At 40.1% G+C, this 22703-nt stretch overlaps 1 protein-coding gene across 2 annotated transcripts in view; it reads left to right on the plus strand.

Annotated features, from left to right (window-relative positions):
- Positions 1-22703, plus strand: part of LOC105490484 (transient receptor potential cation channel subfamily C member 5) — a 327334-nt gene that overhangs the window by 215311 nt on the left and 89320 nt on the right. For both annotated transcript variants that reach the window (XM_011756193.3, XM_024795644.2), the window contains one exon: positions 22263-22599. In XM_011756193.3, coding sequence (XP_011754495.1) covers positions 22263-22599 — 337 coding nt within the window. The remainder of the gene's footprint in view (positions 1-22262; positions 22600-22703) is intronic.

Consider the following 22703-nt stretch of genomic DNA (forward strand, 5'->3'; position numbering starts at 1 on the left):
GGCCCCACACATACACACTTCACTGTGGTCATATATAGTTCTGGCTTAAAGCTTTTAATGGCTTGTACTAGAGTGAATCCTCTGCTGTCAGTTCCCCTCCAGGCCAAAACCACCCTGTTCACTGCCCTGTCCTGCTAATCCTCATACTTCTACCTCTAGCCCTAAACTTCAGTCTTTTCTTCAACAACTCAAGGCACTAGAAATGTCAGCAAGAATAAGAAAACGACAAATACAGGTATTTGGTTTTTAAGTGAACATTCACTATGTGCCAGGCACACAGCCACATTCTATCTGTTCTCATTACTACTCCAAGTAATTTAACTACCATTTTTAAGAGTTTACTATGTGCCAGGCAACCAAAACTATGCTAAGAACTTTTCATGCATAGTAGCTCATTTAATCCTCATAGCTACCCTATAAGCAGTATTATTATTCTCATTTTACAGAGGAGGATACGGAGGCACAGAGAAGTAAAAGAACTTGTCCAAAGGAATACTATTAATTAATAAATGGCAAAGCCAGAATCGGACCTCAGGTCTGTCTTACTCCAATGCCTACATACCAGAGATTGTGTAGTATTATGGTTATAACAGGACCCAGAACTCTTTTGTATACAGGGCCCATAGCAAATATTTTAGACACTGTTGACCATACGGTCTCTGTTGTAATTACTCAACTCTGCACAAAAGCAACCACAGGTAATACATAAACAAATGAATGTGGCTGTATTCCCATAAAACTTCATTTACAAAAGCAGGCAATGGGCTAGATTTAGCCCACAGGTTAATAGTTTGATGACCCCAAGTTAGAGCACTAGTGGTGTACTCACATAGACCTGGGTTCAAAACCTGGCTCTCACCACTTAACTAGACACAACATTTAGTCTCGCTGTGTCTCAGTTTCTTCATCGGTAGAACAGCAACAATACCACCCTCATAGAGTCATCATGAGGATTAAGGATTAAAGGCATGCTTGGCACATAGTCAACTTCTCAGAAAGTCATTATTATTAAAAGCCCACCACATGCTGGCCCCTAGAAGGAAGGAGAAAGGACATGGATTAGAATAATTACAACTCTCTTTAAAATCAAGCTACCTGGGCCCCTACGGTCTTGATACTCCACAGAAATAATTACTCTCTCAGGATTCCAGCTAATTTGAGTCTCCCTTCAGCTACATGAACCATGTTCTCTTGTGAGTTTAGTTTCCTGTTTCAGTCATTAGCAAGAAAGTCTCTTGACTTCATTATAGCTTTTGTCAGGCACTGGGAACCCTATCATGGTAGAACAGGAATCTGATTTTGTTATTATCTGTTAGGTGATCCCTTCAGGAATGAGATTCTGACCACTGAAGTCATGCCTGTGTCCCAAGTACTTGGCATGGGGCCTGGCACAGAGTAGGTGCTCAGTGAATGTTGCTGGCTTAATTGAACTGGCTACATTTGGGGTGGTCTTACCTGGAAACAGATGGAAAATGACTTCTTAAAAGCCCTCCAAGCATTGAGGATCCTTCCTTTCTCTATCAGAGAAAGACAGAATGTGTGGCGAGGGCAAGAAAGGTGTAGGAGTGTGGTGGATGGTTGGAGGGGCAGGGAAGAACAGCACATACTGTTGCTGGTTACATTAGGCACACAGGAGCCAAGATGCATTCGTGTCTTTAGGCCATGTTCCTGAATAATAACCTGGTAAAAGCCATTTTGAGCAAGTTTTTTTTGCTTTTTTATTTCACATTTTAATTATTTATTTATTGATTGATTTAGAGACAAAATTTTGCTCTTGTCGCCCAGGCTGGAGCAAAATGGCGCGATCTTGGCTCACTGCAACCTCCACCTCCCAGGTTCGAGCGATTCTCCTGTCTCAGCCTCCCTAGTAGCTGGGATTACAGGTGCTCACCACCACGCCCAGCTAATGTTTTGTATTTTTAGTAGAGACGGGGTTTCACTATGTTGGCCAGGCTGCTCTCGAACTCCTGACCTCAGGCAATCCACCTGCCTTAACCTCCCAAAGTGCTGGGATTATAGGCATGAGCCACCAGGCCCGGCTTCAAATTTTATTGAAGGGCACACGTGTAGGTTTGTTACATGGGTAAATTGCTCAGTGCTGAGGCTGGGGGTCTCAATGATCCCATCACCCAGGCAGTAACCATAATACCCAACAGGTGGTCCTTCAGCCTAAGCCCCTATTTCTCCCCTATCTAGTGATTCCCAGTGTCTGTTGTTCCCATCTTTACATTAATGCGTATTCAATGTTTAGCTCCCACTCATAAGTGAGAACATGTGGTATTTGGTTGTCTGTTCCTGCATTAGTTTGCTTAGGAATCACCTCCAGCTCCATCCATGTTGCTGCAAAGGACATTTCATTCATCTTTATGGCTGCAAAGTATTTTATGGTGTCTATGTATCACATTTTCTTTATCCAGTCCACTGCTGATGGGCACTTTGGTTGATTCCATGTCTTTGCTATTGTGAACAGCACTGCCATGAATACGTATCTTTTTGATAGAATGAATTATTTTAGGTATAGGTATCTTTTTGATAGAATGAATTATTTTCCTTTGTGTATACATCCAGTAGTGGGATTGCTTCATCAAATGGTAGCTCTATTTTATGTTCTTTAAGAAATCTCCAAACTGCCTTCCACAGTGGTTGAACTAGTTTGCATTCCCACCAACAGCGTATGTGTTCTCTTCTCTCCACAGCCTCACCAACATCTGTTGCTTTTTGACTTTTTAATAATCGCCATTCTGACTGGTATGAGATGGTATTTCATTGTGGCTTTGATTTTCATTTCTCTGATGATTAGTGAGGTTGAGTGTTTTTTTATATGTTTATTGGCCACTTGTAGGTCTTCTTTTGAGAAGTGTCTGTTCATGTCCTCTGAATGAAAGTTTTTTGCTTTGAATCAAAAGCATGCTTAGGCAATCTTCCATCTCAGCTTTCAAAAATATCCTGAGATACCTCAACTTGTCAGTCAGCCCTGAAAAAGCCATACTTCCTGCAATCCTGACTTGCCAATCTTTCTCAATGAAAAATTCTCTCTTTTATCTACCAAGTTGTCTCCAATCCTCTAAAATGTGTCTTGTATAAATTCAGTTTGTTCACTCTGGAATTTGTTAGACTTATTTATAGGATCTGACTATACAACGAGGACTGTACTGACTGCAATTGGATGTACTTCTCCAACACACTATTCCTCCCCTACCTCACCATCCCTACCACCTACTACCACCACTATCAGTCTCCTTTCCAGAATTCTAAGCCAGTAATTGGCATGACAGAACATACCCTCAAAACATCCAGAGGAACAAATAATGGAAACAGTACTGATGCATGCAAACTCTGTCTAGGCATCAACTAGGTATTCTAGTTCATTCTGTGTTGCTAAAAAAGAATACCTGAGGCTGGGTAATTTATAAAGAATAGCAGTTTATTTAGCTCACAGTTCTGCAGGCTGAGAAGTTCAAGGGCATGGTCCTGGTTTCTGGAGAGGGCATTTGTTCTGTGTCACAACATGGCAGAAAAGGTCAAAGTGAAAGCAGACAGGTGTGAAGAAAGGAAAACCTGAGGGGCATCCTGGTCTTATTACAACTCACTTTCAAGGAAACAAATCCATCCCTGCAAGAACTAATACAGATTTATAGGAGTGAGAACTCATTCCTGCAAGAACAGCCATTCATGAGGGATACACCCTCATGACCCAAACACCTTTCACTAGGCCCCACCTCCCAACACCACCACACTGGGGATCAAATTCAAAATTAGTTTTGGTGGGGACAAACAAACCATGTCCACACCATAGCACATGGAGTGTGTCAAATCACATATACAGCCACTTAAAGACTACGTATCCAGAAGTGACAATTCTACATCTCGTAAGTCATAATGATGAAAAGAGCTAACATTTATTGAGTGCTTTCTTGTTTAATTCTTACAGTAATCCATGATGAAAAATAATAACACTGGCTTCCTAGTTGCCGGGCATTTAATTAACTCTCTTAATCCTCATAATGACCTCATGATGTGAGTTACCATTCTAATCCTCATTTTGCTGATGAGGAAACTGAGGGCTGGAGAGGTTAAGTAACTTGCCCAAGGTAATCCAGCCAGGGAGTGGTGGGACTGGAATGTGAACCCCAGGTCAGTCTGTCTGACTGCAGAGGCCAAGCTCCTAACCCTACTACACTACCTTATTAGAAACATCTTTGGGCATGCAGACCACATTATCCTGTTATGATTTTTTAAAACTGCATGAAAATGCCTGCTTCCATCTATTTGGTGTTAAGAATGTTTCAAAGCACTTTCCCATCCCTAATGCATTTGATCTTCACAGCAGTCCTGTGAGGAAGACAGGCATAGGCAACACCACCATTACACAGATAAAGACCAAACACAAAAGCTTGCCCCAAGTCTCACTCCACAAATGAGAGACCAAGCCAGAGTCAGAGTTCAATACGCAGCATACATTTTCAAAATATGTGATTTGTTATAGCCAGGGGTTAAGTCTCCTCCACCTCCTTCATTCTGATTTCATCCTGAAGATTTGAAAGGAAGTGGGCAGCCGACAGCAGGTCATTAAACACTCCAGCCAAGCTTTCCTATAAATATAAAAACTACTTGGGTATACCTCACTTTGTCTTCCACATACCCCTCCCCTTCACGATCTGCAGTACCTGACCACATCCTGTGTCTTGAAAGAAAAAAAGAGGAGGGACCTTGACCCTTAAAAACTGGATACATTGAAGCTATGAACACATCTCATTGTGGATCTCACAGTTTAAAAAACATTTATTGGACAATTACAGGTCCAAAATTCCAAAAGCCACCTGGCAGGTGAGCAATACTCACCTGGCAGGGGAGATAACATGATCACAAAGCCCACCAAGTTCTGAAAACTGAAAGTTTTTTTAAATAAATTCCCTATCAAACCTCTCACATGGCGGCAAAACCTGATCTGCACTGATGGGAGGCAATTTATGGTGTTTACTTATCCCATTGAGTCTAAGCATTCCCAGGTTTCACTGTTGAAAATTTAGTGTGCTTGATTATAGCAGGGTTGCCAGATAAAACATAGCACACAGTTAAATTTAAATTTCAGATAAATAATGAATAATGTCTTCGTATAAGCATGTCCCAAAATTATAAGGGGCATTTAGTTATAGAAAAAAAAAAATTTTGCTGTTTTGCTGAAATTCAAATTTAATTGAGCATCCTGTATTTTTATTTGCTAAATTTTGGAACTCTAATTATGGGTGCTGCCTCAAACCTCACTGGGAGTGTTATCTAATATATGGCATAGAGGGCATATTAACTGTTCTAAAATCTGATAAATTTGGAATTCCAAAACAAATCTGGCCCCAAGAGTTTTGAAAAAGGGATTGTGGACCACTGGACCTATAGCATCCTCCCAGCACTGGGCTTGGTACTTCATGGAGACTCAGCTCCCAAAGAGCAACAATCTCTCAAAGAATTATGCCATCACAATGCCTTGCCTCTTGAGCTTTCATTAGATTTCCTCTCTGCTCTCTTTCATAGGTCATTAGCTTTGATATATTTATTCTTCAAGGTATTTCCCCTCTAGCGTCCTGATTTAAACTAGTAGGACTGCAGCTCACAGCTGACCTAACCACACTTTCTGTGATTTCTTACTTGGCTTTAGTGAGTTTCCAGCCTCTCCTGTTCAATTGCTCTGACATGCTATGTCACTTTCTTCCTTCCTGGTAAGAAGCTTTCCAACACAGACTCTCCTTTACTTCCAGAACTCTCCTCTGTAGTAGGCAGTGAGTTCCTACCACCCTCTGCTGCCATCTCATGGCTAGAATAAGCCATTGCATTAGTCTTAATTCTGTTGCACTAGTTCTTTTTAGAGTCCATCACCGCCAACACAAAATTATAACATCTGCCAGGAAACTCCATTGGGCTAATTCTGACGGCTGTATGCACTTGCAAATGGAAAATTATACTTTAAAAAATTTTCAACCTCCTCCTTCAACCTAGCCTCACGTTCCTCTATTTAGTTCTAAGTAGTGAGGCTTAGCCCTAGTTTGAAATTAAAGATAGGGCTTCCAGTTGACTGATTTTCTGAGTCTGCACCTGTGTTGCCATTGCTATTGGCAGCCCAGCTTGGGAACTAAGTCTGCTAGCTAATTGCAACAACAGAGCCAGCTTAGAACAAAATGTCTCAGTAATCCTTGGGTAAGAACACATCTCCTTTTTTAAAAATAAAACGCACCATGGATTAGTGATCTCAGTGGTTAAATATTAAACTATGCTAGACAGAGAGTACATGTAAAAGGTAGGGGCTATTTCCAATCATTATCTGGACCTAAACTTTTGTCAAAACCTATTTCTTGATCTCAAATGTCTGCTGCAGTGGTTTACCAAAAAAAAAAAAAAAAGCTGCACTGCTTAATGAAAGTATGACTCAGCAAGCTCACTACAATGGTGAGGGAAGAAAGGTGCTTGAACATTTCTTCCTCTTTGGAACTTTTGCATTGCCACTGATTTCCTTTTTGGGTGTTTTTCTCCTTTTCAGAGCCCAGCTTGATAGGCAACTACAAAACAAACAAAACTTATTCTATCGAGGGTCATTTCTGTAGAGGTGGCTTTTTAAACACATCCTTACGCACAACCAGACTATCTCCTGAAGAACTGATATCTAACACAGTACACATTGTGCCCATTTCTATGTGCAGCCATTCACTGAAGGGAGTAGGATGCAGTTCTTAAAAGATCAGTAGACTTTTTCAAACCACCCAGGAAGGCCCTTACCTCAGTTCTTACTATAGCCAGTAACTGCTGTTTCTTCCTGATCCTCACCTTTTCCTCTGGGATAGGGGATGACTCCTTCTCACCCTTCAAATTTTCTTTTCCTCTAAATGGACTAAAGGAAGAAGGTTCACAGCTGTAAGTCTCCCAGCTCAAAGTCAGCTGATTTCTTTTAGGAGACATAGGAACATAACTCACTGCCAATTACTTTAGAGAACCACAGACCTTACTGCTTTATAAACCTCTGAATATTAAACATGTGTCAAGGTGACCTTTTAGTCTCACCTATTGTACTTTTTTGTACACACCTAAAAATTTAGAATAATCTGAAAATAACCAGTTAGGTGGCTTACCTGTGAAACTGACTTGTTTTTATCCTAATGTTTTTCTTGCTGATAGCCTTCCCAGCAGGGAACAGGGTGGACTGAGCAGGGTAACAGAGATATTTCTCCTCTGACCATTGTCCATTCCTAATGGAGCCACTGGAAGCTTACTGCTGTGGCTTTTCTCTACCTCACAGCCTGGCTTACTTCTCAAGAGCCCATCCCCACGACCAGATCCTCTGCTTCTATGAGGGGACTTTCCCTTTTTTTCCATTGCCTCCTCAAGGAGTGGTGACTCAATTAATTGTCAGGGAGGTCTATCTGTAGCTCACTATTCTTAAATGAGCACTTAAATACAATGTTTGACATCCAGTAGTCACTCAAATGTTAGATGTTGTTATTATTACTATTTAACCTCTCTGAGCCTCAGTTTTCTCATCTGTAAAATGGGTATAATAATAGTGCCAACCTCCTAGGTTTGTTAATACATATAAACTGCTTTTAAAAGTATCCCAAACTTAGAAAGTTCTGTGTACATTTTATCTGTGACTATTAAGACTTCTACTAGAGAAATGATTTAAGGGCAGACTGCAAGGTGAAAAGAGAAACGTGTGTGTGTGTGTGTGTGTGTGTGTGTGTGTGTGTGTGTGTGTGTGTGTATGTGTGTGTGTTTGGGGAGGCTGGCAGGGGGAAGAGTTCTGTGTGGATTATGTGTTTGAAATATGTTTTAGCAGCCGAGGAGAAATGCCCACTAAGCAGTTAAACATTCAGGTGTAAATTTTAGCTGGGACGGAATGAAGAATTTTTTCACTTTAACAAAAACAGTAAATGCCTGCAAAGAACTTTGGGGATAAGAAATGACATATATAGAACTGTTCCTCCACTTCCTAAGCTTACCATCTACTAAGAAGGCTGAGTCACTGATTCTACATAGAAGTACATGTAACACAAAGTAGGCTCTGAGAGGTACCACAAGAAAAAAGCAAAGTGGTATGGGCTCCAGGAGAGAGAGGTCACACCTCTGGCTGAAGCAATCAGGGAAGGCTTCCAGAAGGAAGTGATTTTCTGATTTCATTATTCACTGCAGCCTTTTCTTAGGACCTAGTGCCTGCTGATTTTTTCCATCTCTGAATGCTTTAAGATACCAAAGTGTGGCTCATGACAAAGCAGTGAGCTTTTCCTAAAGTTAAATAGATCCAGATTGAATGACTGTCCTTCATTCCATCCTTTCTTTTATAAAGTGGTGGTAACAGGAGATCAAAGGGATGTGGGCTTTTCTCATGTTCTTACTTGGCAAAACAATCTCCTGATTTGGAGAGGAGTGGCCTTAACCACTCTGTGAGAGCCAACCATCTGGGAACCTGACATGTTTACCATCTGTACCATTTATGTGGGCATCTGAACACAAACATTATTGTCCTGTTACTTGTTTCATATGAGTTAGGCTAGTATCCCTTCAAAAGAGCTCCTGCAGGCCAGAATCATGGCTGGTCTCTCTTGTGATGACCCTCTCCCACAGGCCACACGGAGCTGGGCACAGAGCAGGTACTCCAAAATACTTGTTGAAAGGCCTAAACCGAATCACATTAATCTTGCACTTCCCTTGCGGTAAGCAAGTCAAATTCTATTCTGCCTTGAGTTAAGCATGTGAATCAGGCATTAAATCCTATTGATCCTTTAGACAGCTGTAGAAACAAAAGTCACATACAATAGACTGGTGAGGGGCTGGGAAGATAATTGTCTTCACTGAATGGAAAAATTCAGAACTCTGCTGCAGTGAAATCAAAGCTATTTTGCTAGTTTTCTGGGAGAGGGGTGGTCTCTTTCCAGTAGAACCTGACATTATTCCTATCAAGAAATATTCCTAGGAGGGGCCGAGAGCCATTGGGTCCCTCCATTGACAACACAGCTTTATGTCAAAGAAAGCCAGGGCTTTTCCAAAAGTTGTGTGCAGTAAGGAGAAAATACAATAATGTTCAGCCCTTGTCTGGGAGTATTGGAGAATTGAAGCATTGCAGAGGGAAAATACCCAATAACTGCAGTGAGGGTCCTAGCTCATTTGTGAAGAAAAGATTTAGACAGATTAAACAGGGGGATTCCATACAGATCTGGCCTGGGGCGGTCCCCATCACTTCTGGGCTTTGCTAGCCTTCAGGTCCCTTAACTGGCTAATATGATATACCCACTATAAGCTGTAAAGGTAGTTGATAGTTTTGTATATTACCACTTCCTACAAACATGAATATAGTTTCAATGCTTTAATCCAAAGCAGTAAATGATGTGGGCATTTCAATCACTGGCGGCAAGGCCAATGGGGAAGATACTGGGAAATTTAGCTTTCTGCATGCCTCCGATCATACCATCCATGGATTGTCAGAGAGTGCAGTGTTTAAAAACTTGGTCTATGGAATCAACCAAGCTAGTTCTCCAGTCCTGACTCCACCACTTACCAAGAAATGTGACATTGGGCTCTGTCCTGTCAACTGCAAAATGATATAATTCTATATCTGCCATTAGCATTGATGTGAGATGATGCATATAAAAAATCCAGTACAGTTTCTGGCATTATAAGAGCTCAATCTTTGATATTTAATCTTCCGATGTTAACCGTAGTTCCTAATTGCAATTCCCAGGAGACTTGTCTTAGCTACTAGACTCTCTTCACACACTAAGAAAAGAAGACTTTGGGAAGAGAGTATTCCACTAAGATTTATCCAGCACAAAGCTATTTACTCAATCACTCATTCAACAAATATCTATTCAGCATCCATCTTGTACCAGGCATTTTGCAAAACGTTGGGAATATAATGAAGAAAAAGACAAGCTCCTAGTCCTTGACCAACACTCAGTCTTATGGTTTTTAAGAAGCTGGCCGGGCGCGGTGGCTCACGCTTGTAATCCCAGCACTTTGGGAGGCTGAGGTGGGCAGATCACGAGGTCAAGAGATCAAGACCATCCTGGCCAACATGGTGAAACCCCGTCTCTACTAAAAATACAAAAAATTAGCCGGGCGTGGTGGTGCACACCTGTAGTCCCAGCTACTCGAGAGACTGAGGTGGGAGAATCGCTTGAACCCAGGAGGCGGAGGCTACAATGAGCAGATATCATGCCACTGCACTCCAGCCTGGTGACAGAGTGAGACTCCAAATAAAAAAATAAATAAATAAAAATATAAAGAAGAAGAAGCTGCTAGAGGCCAGGCACAGTGACTCATGCCAGTAATCTCAGCACTTTGGCAGGTCTAGGTGCACAGATTGCTTGAGCCCAGGAGTTCAAGACCAGGCTAGGGGGATAACATGGTGAAACCCCCTCTCTACTAAAAATACAAAAATTACCTGGGTGTGGTGGCACGCACCTGTAATCGCAGCTACTCGGGAGGCTGAGGCATGAGAATTGCTTGAGCCAGGGAGGCGGAGATTGTAGTGAGCTGAGATCGTGCCACTACACTCCAGTCTGGGCAACAGAGTAAGACTGTCTCAAAAAAAAAAAAAAAAAAAGAAGAAGAAGAAGCTATATTCCTTAAACTTTTTAAGCCCCTGAGGAAGGGAATTAATTGAGCAAGGGCTATCATTTGCACTAACCCACACACAAATGGAACAACATAGCCTCCCATAAAAAGTTAAAAAGTCACAACAACAGGTGCTGGAGAGGATGTGGAGAAATAGGAACACTTTTACACTGTTGGTGGGATTGTAAACTAGTTCAACCATTATGGAAAACAGTATGGCGATTCCTCAAGGATCTAGAACTAGATGTACCATATGACCCAGCCATCCCATTACTGGGTATATACCCAAAGGATTATAAATTATGCTGCTCTAAAGACACATGCACACGTATGTTTATTGCGGCACTATTCACAATAGCAAAGACTTGGAATCAACCCAAATGTCCATCAGTGACAGATTGGATTAAGAAAATGTGGCACATACACACCATGGAATACTATGCAGCCATAAAAAAGGATGAGTTTGTGTCCTTTGTAGGGACATGGATGCAGCTGGAAACCATCATTCTTAGCAAACTATCACAAGAACAGAAAACCAAACACCGCATGTTCTCACTCATAGGTGGGAACTGAACAATGAGATCACTTGGACTCGGGAAGGGGAACATCACACACCGGGGCCTATCATGGGGAGGGGGAGGGGGGAGGGATTGCATTGGGAGTTATACCTTGTGTAAATGACGAGTTGATGGGTGCTGACGAGTTGATGGGTGCAGCACACCAACATGGCACAAGTATACATATGTAACAAACCTGCACATTATGCACATGTACCCTAGAACTTAAAGTATAATAATAATAAATAAATTAAAAAATAAAAATAAAAAATAAATAAAAATAAAAAAGTCACAAGGGAAAGTACTTCCAGAATGGCAGAGTTCTGAAAATCTACTCTTCCACAAAAGCTACGAGACATTGGAAATTTTTTTAAATTAACTTTTTCACAATTCTGGAAATTAACCAAAAGTTTACAACGATCAGAGGAGCATTTACTCAAGTAAAATAGCTAAGTTTTGGTAAGAAAAGCAAGTTTTATGATATTTTAATTTGCCCAATTCCGATCTTCCTTTACCCAGCTCAACAGCAGCTTTGAAAACCAACAGCCAGGCCGGGCTCAGTGGCTCACGCCTGTATTCCCAGCACTTTGGGAGGCCGAGGCGGGCGGATCACTAGGTCAAGAGATGGAGACCATTCTGGCTAACATGGTGAAACCCTGTCTCTACTAAAAATACAAAAAATTAGCCAGGCGTGGTGGCAGGTGCCTGTAGTCCCAGCTACTCGGGAGGATGAGGCAGGAGAATGGCGTGAACCTGGGAGGCAGAGCTTGCAGTGAGCCAAGATCGTGCCACTGCACTCCAGCCTGGGCGACAGAGTGAGACTCCATCTCAAAAAAAATATATATATATAGAAAAGAAAACCAACAGCCTTGGAACCATAGTAGCTATAAAAAGCAGCAGCCTGGCACCCACTGGAGGGGAGCACACTGGTTTTGGAGCATCCCAGATAGACCCATCCCCAGAGAACTGTCATTATATGACCTGTCAAGCAACTTCATTAAAAAGCCCAATTCCCAGGACTGGTATTCATATGATCTGACTCAGTACCAATAGTTCTTTTCCTGGAGGCATTTGTTTAAAAAAATCAGCAACAGTTGTTTAATATGAAGGCTGCCTGAGGCAGTAGATAACAATTGGGTCAAACAATAGGCTAAACAAAAAGCAATCTAAATCCAGCAACATATAAAAAGAATTAGACACCATGACCGAGTAGAATTTATCCCAGGAATATGAGGGTGGTTCAACATAACAAAAATCAATCAACGTAATACATTACATTAATGAAAGGAAAGACAAAACCATGCATGATCATTTCATTTGACACAGAAGAAACATTTATCAAAATTCAACAAACTTACATGATAAAAACAAATGGAAAACTGTGAATAAAAGAGAATTTCTACAGCCTGATAAAGGCCATCTATTAAAAACCCATAGCTAACATCACACTTAATAGGAAACTTGAAAGCTTTTCTTCTAACATCAGGAAAAAAACAGGGATGTCCAGTGACAGCACTTTTATTCATCATCATACTAAAGATTCTAGCCAAGTCAATTAGGTAAGAAAAAGAAATAATAGACTTCCAGTTTGGAAAGGATGAATTAAAATTGTCTCTATTCACTGATGACATGACCTTGTACAGAGAAAACCCTAAGGTATCAACAACAAAAATTATTAGGGCTGATAAGTGAGTTGGGCAAGGTTGCAAGATAACATACAAAATCAATTGTGTTTTGTTCAACAAAAATTATGGAAGGCCATTGTTTTGGACTGAGGTCCCATACTAGGCCCCCACAGACCAGATCAAACCAAAATGGAATCACGTGTTAATGCCATATAATCAAACTGAAACTTTAAGAAAGCAGATACATCCCCAAACAGACCAGTTTTTCCTGAAAATAGGAGATTCTACTCCACCTGAGTCCATGTAATATGGAAGATGCCTCTGTTTTAACCCTTGCCGAAAAAAGTAACCTGATGTTAACCAATATTCGTTTTCCTATTGTTCTGTTTCCTTTTTCCCACCTTACAAAACCCACTGTTCTGCTATTGCCTAGTAGAATGGAATGTCTCATTCTATTTTGTAGAATGGAGGCTTCCCTGATTCATACATCATGAAAAAAGCCAATTAGATCTATAACTAAATTTGTTGAGATTTTGTCTTTTGACAGTTTCTATACACTAGCAATGAACAATCCAAAAATGAAATTAAGAAAATGATTCAATTTACAATAGCATTAAAAACAATAAAATACTTAGGAATAAATTTAACAAAAGAAGTGTAAGACTTGTACACTGAAAAAAACAATAAAACATTGTTCAAAGAAACTAAAGAAGATCTACATAAGTGGAAAGATATTCCATGTTCGTGGACTAGAAGACTTCATATTGTTAAAATGGTAATATTCTCCAAATTGTTCTTACCTTTATGGTTAACTGATTTTCAGCAAGGGTGTCAAAACAATATAATGGGGAGATAGTAGTGTTTTCAAAAAATAGTGCTGGGACTAATGGATATCCACATGCAAACGAATGCAGTTGGGCCTCTACCTCACAAAATATGCAAACATTAATTCAAAACGGATTAAATACCTAAATATAAAAGCTAAAGCTATCAAACTCTGAGAAGAAAACAATGGTGTGAGTCTTTGTGACCTTGGATTGGGCAATGATTTCTTAGATGTGACAACAGTAAGTCTGTCAGATTAGTATCTATGTAGGTTCAGTCAAAACCAACCATGGATTCGAGTTGTTATACTATATAACCCTATACATATACACATACATACAATATACATAGAAGTATTATTACTTTGCCTTTATAACAAAACACAATTTATAATTTTCAGCATTTATAATGTTTCAGTTTATAATTTCAGCTTAAAGCAAAGAGATTTTAGTTCCCAAAGCTGGGGAAAATGACAAAACAGTAAGGGAAGAAAGAACCAGGCCTTAGTGCCGTATATTTTTCTCTTGAGAATGTAAGGCAGAGTCTCATTCTTTCCAGAGCACTTTATTATATTTCACTTACAGACCTAATTTTCTGTGTCAAAGTATAATTCCCATGCAGAAGCTCTAACCTAAAAACGCCAAAAAAAAAAAAAAAAGTTGTCTTCATTGTACAAACATATGCATCACTTTAACGAGATAAGGGAACAAAATTTAGAATTCAAGCTAAGTAAGAATACTGTTTCAATGAACATGCCCCTAAAATAAACCAGCATTAGCAGTTAATTTACGCGTCTAGAAAATCTCAGTTCCCACCAGTAAAAATATCCTCAGTGACTAGTGCACCTTGAAAAAAATCTGGCATACTAAATAAATAATGTTCATGTGGGAGCCAGGAGCTGGGTAAGCCTTGCCTTCAGACTACTCTGTGACTACAAAAATAAAGCCTGCACTTTTGGAACTAATAAGCCTTCCCCTGTCAGTATCATAAAGAGTATTGCCCAACTAAACTTTTCTCCCACTGGTTCAGTAGTTACTTATTTCTACCTAAGCACTTACCTTCCGATTTTACCCAAGTATTTAAAATCGAAAGAAAAAAGCATTATATTTCAGCACTACTTCACCCAATTACAAAATGAGTCATTATTTTTAGCTTCAAGTCACAAAAAAAATTGACAGGTTTTACATTAAAGTTAAAAGTTGCTAAAAGTTACCATTATAACCTGTAATTAAAACGGCTAAACATGAATTTGCATGCAAGGTATACAAAAACACTAAAAAGTGGTTTTCTTAAAAATTATAAGAAGGCATAAAAATGTACATTTTGCTTAAAAAATTGTCTTAAAATTAAATAAAATAAAGTGGATGGTTTAAGCAAATTATATAGACACTATAAAAACTAATCCTGCAAATAAAACTGTGTGTGTAAACATATTAACTAAACTCAAAAGAATATTATATTTCTTTTCTGTAAATTAAACACTAAAATAAAAGCACCACAAAGTTTTCTTAAAATGCTAATCTACTCTTTAGCAAAACTTGTCAAGGGTTATAACGGGTATGTAAAAATCTTACTTCATGGTCAAACTGGTTAAAATTAAACAAAATTATCTATAAGGTTTCATTAAAATTAAGGTTAACATTAATAGCAAACTAAGGCAAGGGTAAAATTTAACTTTCTCTCTTAAATACAATTTTCATATAATTGAAAATGTTCATAAATGGTTTTTGGTTTTCCAGATTGTTATCTCATCATTTTGGCAAAACAAAACAAAACAAACAAACGGAAAAACAACTTATGATAATCTGAAGTTCTATTTCATAATATCAAAGGTTTTAAATTTTAAACGTATTTAACAGCCTTCTCAAAATCAAACTTTACTTTCAAGGTTGTTTTTCCTAACCCCTGGCTTTTGGGTGCTGCACAGGACCCCTGAACCACCCAAAGAGGTAACCAGGATTATTTGGCAACATAAAATTGCCAAAATAATGTCTAATACATTATATTTTAGGGAATATGTTCCAAAACTGTATGGAATGTCTAAGGTTCTTATGTCTGAATATGTGCTATTAATCACAATTAAAGTTGTTATGTTGGGTTATTGTAAACCACAAAAATAACCAAATTTCTTTGTCAATTGTGTTTCTATCCGTATCCAAACTGGACATTTTGTTATTTACAGACTATTGTTATTTTGTTTTAATTCTCTTCAAAATATTGTTTATATTCAAGCTGTGGAACTTTAACAAGTGCTCTCAAATGTGGGTTACTCATAACAACAACAAAACACACAGAACTCATAAAAAGCTAAAATGTTTATAAATATCAAGCAAAACAAAGGTTAATAAAATGGAATAAACTAATAAAAAACAAAAACAAATGTTTACCTTTTACTTAGAACACTGCTAATCTTTATCTTATTTTTCAGAGTCAAGAAAACTTGTCTTAAGCTAGCTACAGCCTTTAACAACTACGTAAAGTATACTCCTGTGAATAGAATTTAAAGCATGTTTGTTTCTCTCTGCCTAGTTCCTCTAGAATTTAAAAACTAGTTATAAGTAGGCCCGGCACGGTGGCTCACACCTGTAATCCCAGCACTTTGGGAGGCTGAGGCGGGCGAATCATGAGGTCAGGAGATCAAGACCATCCTGGCTAACACAGTGAGACCGCGTCTCTACTAAAAATACAAAAAAAAAAAAAAAAAAATTAGCCAGGCGTGGTGGCAGGCGCCTGTGGTCCCAGCTATTTGGGAGGCTGAGGCAGGAGAATGGCGTAAACCCAGGAGGCGGAGCTTGCAGTGAGCTGAGATCTCACCACTGCACTCCAGCCTAGGCGACAGAGCGAGACTCTGTCTCAAACAAACAAACAAAAAAAAAACTAGTTGTAAGTATACTTAAATTACGATATATTTGTTTGCATCAGTGCAATAAGAATCTATTTTATTTTCTAACAGAACACAATTAAAAAAAAAAACTGGTTATTTTACCAAGGCTTTGACTGCAACGGTGTGCTCTCCTTTAAGGAATCAAACTTGACTTATGGAGCCGATAAAACCCTTGGAAACTGGCCTCATATTTTGTGTACACAGTCCCTGTACAGGGTTTCTGATCTGTAGTAAGTAAAGAATGTCACTTTCTGACAGGCCAGGAACCCCCAAGTTATCTTAAAACCTCAAGAAGAAACGAATTCACCCGACTCATAGGTATTTAATGGTACAAATCCATGTCTGAGTTTGGCTTTAACAAGTCTTATCTCAAATTCCTTCTATGTAACAGAGTTCCATCAAAGCCGATTTAAAAGGCCTGTGTAGCAAGTAATTATTCTTGCTGCACTGTATACAAATAAGCCAAATATAATAAAGCAAACCAGTCCTACTGTAATTTGTCTTTTAATAAAAATAGGAAACCAAAAAGTAAAAATTATGTTTCAAAACCTATAGCACACCTGTTGTTAAATTCTAGTCTTGCCTAATGTTTTTCAATTTTTATTATCTTCTACAGTTTAAATTATAAATTTTATTATCTTCTAAAGTTTAAATTATATCTGTTACCGAAATTGACTCCTCAATACATCACACTCAAGTCAAAGCCTATAAAAAGCTGAGAAAGCAACCTCTAACAGCCCAGAAAAACGTCCTAACAACGTAAAAAAAAAAAAAAAAAAAAAAAAAAAAAAAAAAAAAAAAAAAAAATCTTAAGCTGGAAATCATAAAAGCCAACAGAATCATGGCCATTTCACAGACAACTATCCAAAAACATCTACAAACGGTGTTGCTCCTGCAGTCAATCCAAGACCAAAAACCTATCTGCCTCAGCATCAGCAGGAAGTAGCCAGAAAGAACACGTCGCCCCTTGTCCTTTTATAACTATAGGGTCTGGAATGACAGAGCAGGACCACCATCATCTCAGACAAACACCGCCACTTTAAGTTCCAGCTGCCTTTCCAGCTTCATGCATTTCAAGGAAATCACTTCTTTTCTAACGACAAGCAGCCAGAAAAGAGCAGACAGTAAAACACAGATAAGATGGCTGGGGCACAGAGCAAAGCAGGGGAAAGTCTCTTGGGGAACTGCCAAACTTCACCCTCATACAATGGGCCCCAGTAAAACAGTAGGCCTTAATAAGCGCATTCCTTTCCCTTCAGGTACACTAAGATAGGGAAGCTAAAAGCAGACTCCAGGGATATGCCTGCAGCCGCAGAAAGATGTAGGGGAACAGACATACAACTCTCCCTCCCAGATAAGCACAACAAAGAAACACAGAAGCAGTCCAAGCCTCTGATAAACTCTCCCACCCTGAATCCTTAAAAACTCTTAGTCTGTAAGAGATTGCGGCTTCTGGCCTAACTCGGTCAGACGTCCCTCCCAGGTTGAAAATAAACCTGTTGACTGTGGAGCCGACCTTCTTGTTTCTCTCCTCTTTCCTTAATTCCTTACAACAACAAAAACTACAAATTGGACTTCATTAAAATAAAAAAACTACTGCTCCAGGCTCTGGACACTTTGGCTTTTTGTGCAGTGAGGCATCTAGTGGGTACACACGCTGCGGTTTTTCTTGCCGTTCTTCTTTCGGAGGCGTTCTTAGAATTGACTAGAGATTGATTACATAACCGGTCAAATGCGAACTGCAGTGTGCAAGCAGAATCAGGATTGTGCTTTCAAAGCTCACAACTGTGTTTAGATGAGATACTACATGGTGGCTTAATAAAAATTTCCTTTATCATATTCTAATTGCAGTTTGTTCTGCCAGAATCCACACCACCCTACACTACTTCTGTCAGATATAAAAATAGAAGATAAAAACCTGTCCAACTTTAAAATTGCCCGGCTTGAGCCAAATTGAAAATCAGAGCAGAGGCATTGAAGATAAAGGTTGGATGGTATATCCACTATTAAAAGAAGCTTCACTTCTGCATTTGTTCCTTTGCAGAAAGTGATTTCTGGGGTTGGAGTTCTTGGGAATACATAAGGGGAAGTCACATGAGGTCATCAAGACCATTACTGAAGAGCTCTAAATGTCTGTTTGGTTCAGGCTGATGCAGTAGCATAGGACAGAGATTGGCAAACTACAATTTGCTGCCTGTTTGTGTGAATAAAGTTTTATTGGCACACAGTTAAGCTCATTCATGTACATATTGTCTATGGCTGAGTTTGCACTGCAACAGCTGAGTTAGGTAGCTGCACCAGTGACAGTGTGGCCTGCAAAGCCTAAAGTACTATGTGGCCCTTTACAGAAAAATTTACCAATCCCTGCCAAATAACATCAGTATTTGATGTCAATCTGGATATCTCCATTTAGATGTCTCATAGACAAATCTAGTTTGACAGATTTAAAATGTATGCACTTCCATAAACCTGTTTCATCTTCAGTGTTCCCTCTCTCAGTTAATGGCACTACCATCACCAATTCACCTGAATGAGAAGCCTCCCTCCCCTTTACCTCCTGCACCCCATCCATTACTCCATTCCCCATCCATCAGCACATCCTGCCAATTCTACCTCCTCACTGCGTTTCAAATCTGACCACGTCTCTCCATTTCCACTACCATTTCCTTAGTCTAAGTCACCATCATTTTGTTCAAGACTGGCAACAGTTTTCTAACTAATCTTTCTGCCTCTAGTTTTGACCGCCCTCTGCTTCTAATCTATCCTCCACCCAGTAACCAGAAGGATCTTTTCAACATCTAAATCTAATTTTCTTACATGCATAATAATATATGTAGCTAAGATTTAATGAGCCTTTACTATGTGCCAGGCATAGTTCTAAGCACTCTGTATGTAGTAACTGATCTTAATCCTCACACCAACCCTATAAGGTAGATATTATCATCTCCATTCTTTAGAGGAAGACATTAAAACAGAGTAGAACTTGTTCAGTTACACTGTTAGTAAACAATAGAGTCAGTTGTAACTGCTTTATTATACTACTCTACACACACACACACACACACATACACACACTCACACTACTTATGGCTTCTCATTGCTCTTAAAATAGTCCATACTATGGTTATTTATTTATTTATTTATTTTTGGAGATGGAGTCTTGCTCTGTTGCCCAGCCTAGAGTGCAGTGTGCAGTGGCGCAATCTCGGCTCACTGCAACCTCCACCTTCTGGGCTCAAGCGATTCTCCTGCCCCACCCTCCCGAGTAGCTGGGATTACAGGCACACACCACTACACCCAGCTAATTTTTGTATTTTTAGTAGAAACGGGATTTCATCATGTTGGCCAGGCTGGCCTCAAACTCCTGACCTCAAGTGATCTGCCCTCCTTGGCTATTATTATTATTATTATTATTATTTGAGACAGGGTCTCACTCTTTTGCCCAGGCTGGAGTGCAGTGGCACGATCTCTGCTCACTGCAGCCTCTGCCTCCTGGGTTCAAGCGATTCTCTTGCCTCAGCCACCTGAGTAGCTGGGATTACAGGTGCACGCCAACATGCCCCGCAATTTTTGTATTTTTAGTAGAGACGGGGTTTCACCATGTTGGCAAGACTGGTCTTGAATTCCTGGCCTCAAGCGATCTCCCCGCCTCAGCCTCTCAAAGCGCCAGGACTACAGGCATGAGCCACCGTGCCCAGCTGAGTCCATACTATTTTTAATGGCCAAAGACCATCGTCTTGATCTTCTCTAATCCCTGTTTACCTCTCCAGCCTGGTCACTTGTCATTCACAGCCTTGCAATTTAAGCTGCAGCCACCCCGACTACTGTAGCCCCCCACACACAAGACAGGCTCTTTTTCACCTCTATGCCTTGGTCATGTGATCATCTCTGCTCTGGCTGTTTACTCTCTTTTCTTCTCCTCTCCCACACCTAGGCAACTGTTGCACATCTTTTAATGCTCCAGGCAGGTATCACCTGCTCCAGGAAGCCTTCGCTAATCGATCCAGATTTGTCCCTCCTTCGTGTTCCAATTATGACATGGTCATATCGTTTTCGGTGCCCTTACTATACAATTGTGTAACTCTCCTTTTGTGCTTCTGTTTCCCTCAGTAGAATGTGAGCTCCCAGCAGTTCTTCTGCTGCAAAGGTCTTGCTTTATTGTTTGACTTTTCTGTATTTTCTTGGACTTCATCATCCCAGCCTTTGGCATAGGCTACTATGGCCAAAAAAAAAAAAAAAAAAAAAAGGTAGAAAGGGACTATAGGATTTTGTCTTTTTGTGTATGAATGTGTGGAAAGGAAGTGTGAGGACATAATGGAGATCATGAATATGTTTGGAGGAAATGAGATCACAGGATGAAAACATTTTAGAGTTTATTTTTGGTAGTTTCATACCAGTAATCTTCATTAGGACAGGCTAGACCCCAAAATATATAATGGCTCTAACACAACAGAACTTTCTCCGTGATGTAACAGTCCAAAACAGGTATTCTTGTTCAGCAGGCTAGTTCTGCTAACACGGTTATTGAGGGACGGGGGCTGACAGAAGCCCCTAGATCATGCCAGGTTATCACATCCCAGTCAGTCAGAAAAGGAAAAGAACATGGAGGAGCACACATGGGAGACTTCTATAGGCCAGGCCAAGTAGTGCCACACAGCATTTCCCACAGTGAGAAATTAGTCATGTGGCCACACCTCACTGCAAGGGAGCCTGGGTAATGTAATCCAACTATGTGCTCAAGGAGAAGAAGAATGGTTTCTTTGTACTAGTAAGCTAAATGGTGCAGCTCTGTTTAACCTGTCCCATGGGAAGCTGGGATTGTCAAATGTAGGCAGTATTTAAAATCATAGTTGACAGTTGAGCTCCCTGTTGAGTCACTCACCAGGAAGTAGCAGCTGGATAATGATTTGCAATGCTGATGATTCCTTAATTATTAATCACTGACACTTTGTAGATTGCCTTCGAGTAAAATCCCAGCTGGGTTAGTATGCAATAGTGTAATGCCAGCCCCCCAATATTTTTTCCTCTTTTGCATGTCTAGACTAGAGACGGTGTTAAATAGATGGCACAGTAGCAACCTGATTCATTACAAGCTAACCAAGAGGTGCTCAAAACAAAATCAAGAATAATAAAACAAAATATAAAAGGGAACTCATTTTCATTTCAAACCCTAGCTACAGGCATGGGTTTATTCCCTGCCAGTTTATGTTTGCCCAAACAGAGTGCACATTGATGATGACCTCACGTAGACTAAGGGAGTGAGCAGATGTGAATCAATTTGAAATGAATTATCTCCATGGTTCTCTGCTAAAAGGCATATAAGTTCCCAGGAGAGTTTGTAAAACAGCTACCCAGGCTCTACTACCTCCTCCATCCCCACCCCAGAGTCTCATTTAGTGAGTCTGTGGAAGGACGTGGGGATTTAGATTTTTTAATATTCCCTGGATGATTCTGATATAAAACCAGGTTTGAGGAAACACAACTGTGACAGGGTAGGAGGGACAATAGGAAGGCATGCCAAAGCACGAACCAGACAGAGTGATTTTGTTTTAATATATTAAAAAATAATGAACACTAAGGAAAATCTAGTTTCATATTTTGACATGTAGAGCCATCTCTGGGGTTAGATGCATTCACAGGAACCTAGAAAACAGGCCTCTTCTGGGGATGGGCCATACAACCCCTTGCCAGAACTGACTGTAAACTAGGAGAGGTATTATGATGGTAGACTTTCTCCTGGACATTCCAGATGCCTAACTTGTTTTCTTCTTTTCCCAGTTTGTTGCTCAGCCCAACTGCCAACAGTTGCTTGCCACCCTGTGGTATGACGGCTTCCCTGGATGGCGGCGGAAACACTGGGTAGTCAAGCTTCTAACCTGCATGACCATTGGGTTCCTGTTTCCCATGCTGTCTATAGCCTACCTGATCTCACCCAGGAGCAACCTTGGGCTGTTCATCAAGAAACCCTTTATCAAGTTTATCTGCCACACAGCATCCTATTTGACCTTCCTCTTTATGCTTCTCCTGGCTTCTCAGCACATTGTCAGGACAGACCTTCATGTACAGGGGCCTCCCCCAACTGTCGTGGAATGGATGATATTGCCTTGGGTTCTAGGTGAGTCAAAGGGACCAGGAGCTATGGCCAGACTGCCTGATAGTCCTGTTTAAATAAACTACTAGAACAGGCAGTCAGACTAGCTCTGAGCTAGGGTACCCCCA

This window comes from Macaca nemestrina, chromosome X (assembly GCF_043159975.1).
Source record: "Macaca nemestrina isolate mMacNem1 chromosome X, mMacNem.hap1, whole genome shotgun sequence".
NCBI classification, from domain to species: domain Eukaryota; kingdom Metazoa; phylum Chordata; class Mammalia; order Primates; family Cercopithecidae; genus Macaca; species Macaca nemestrina.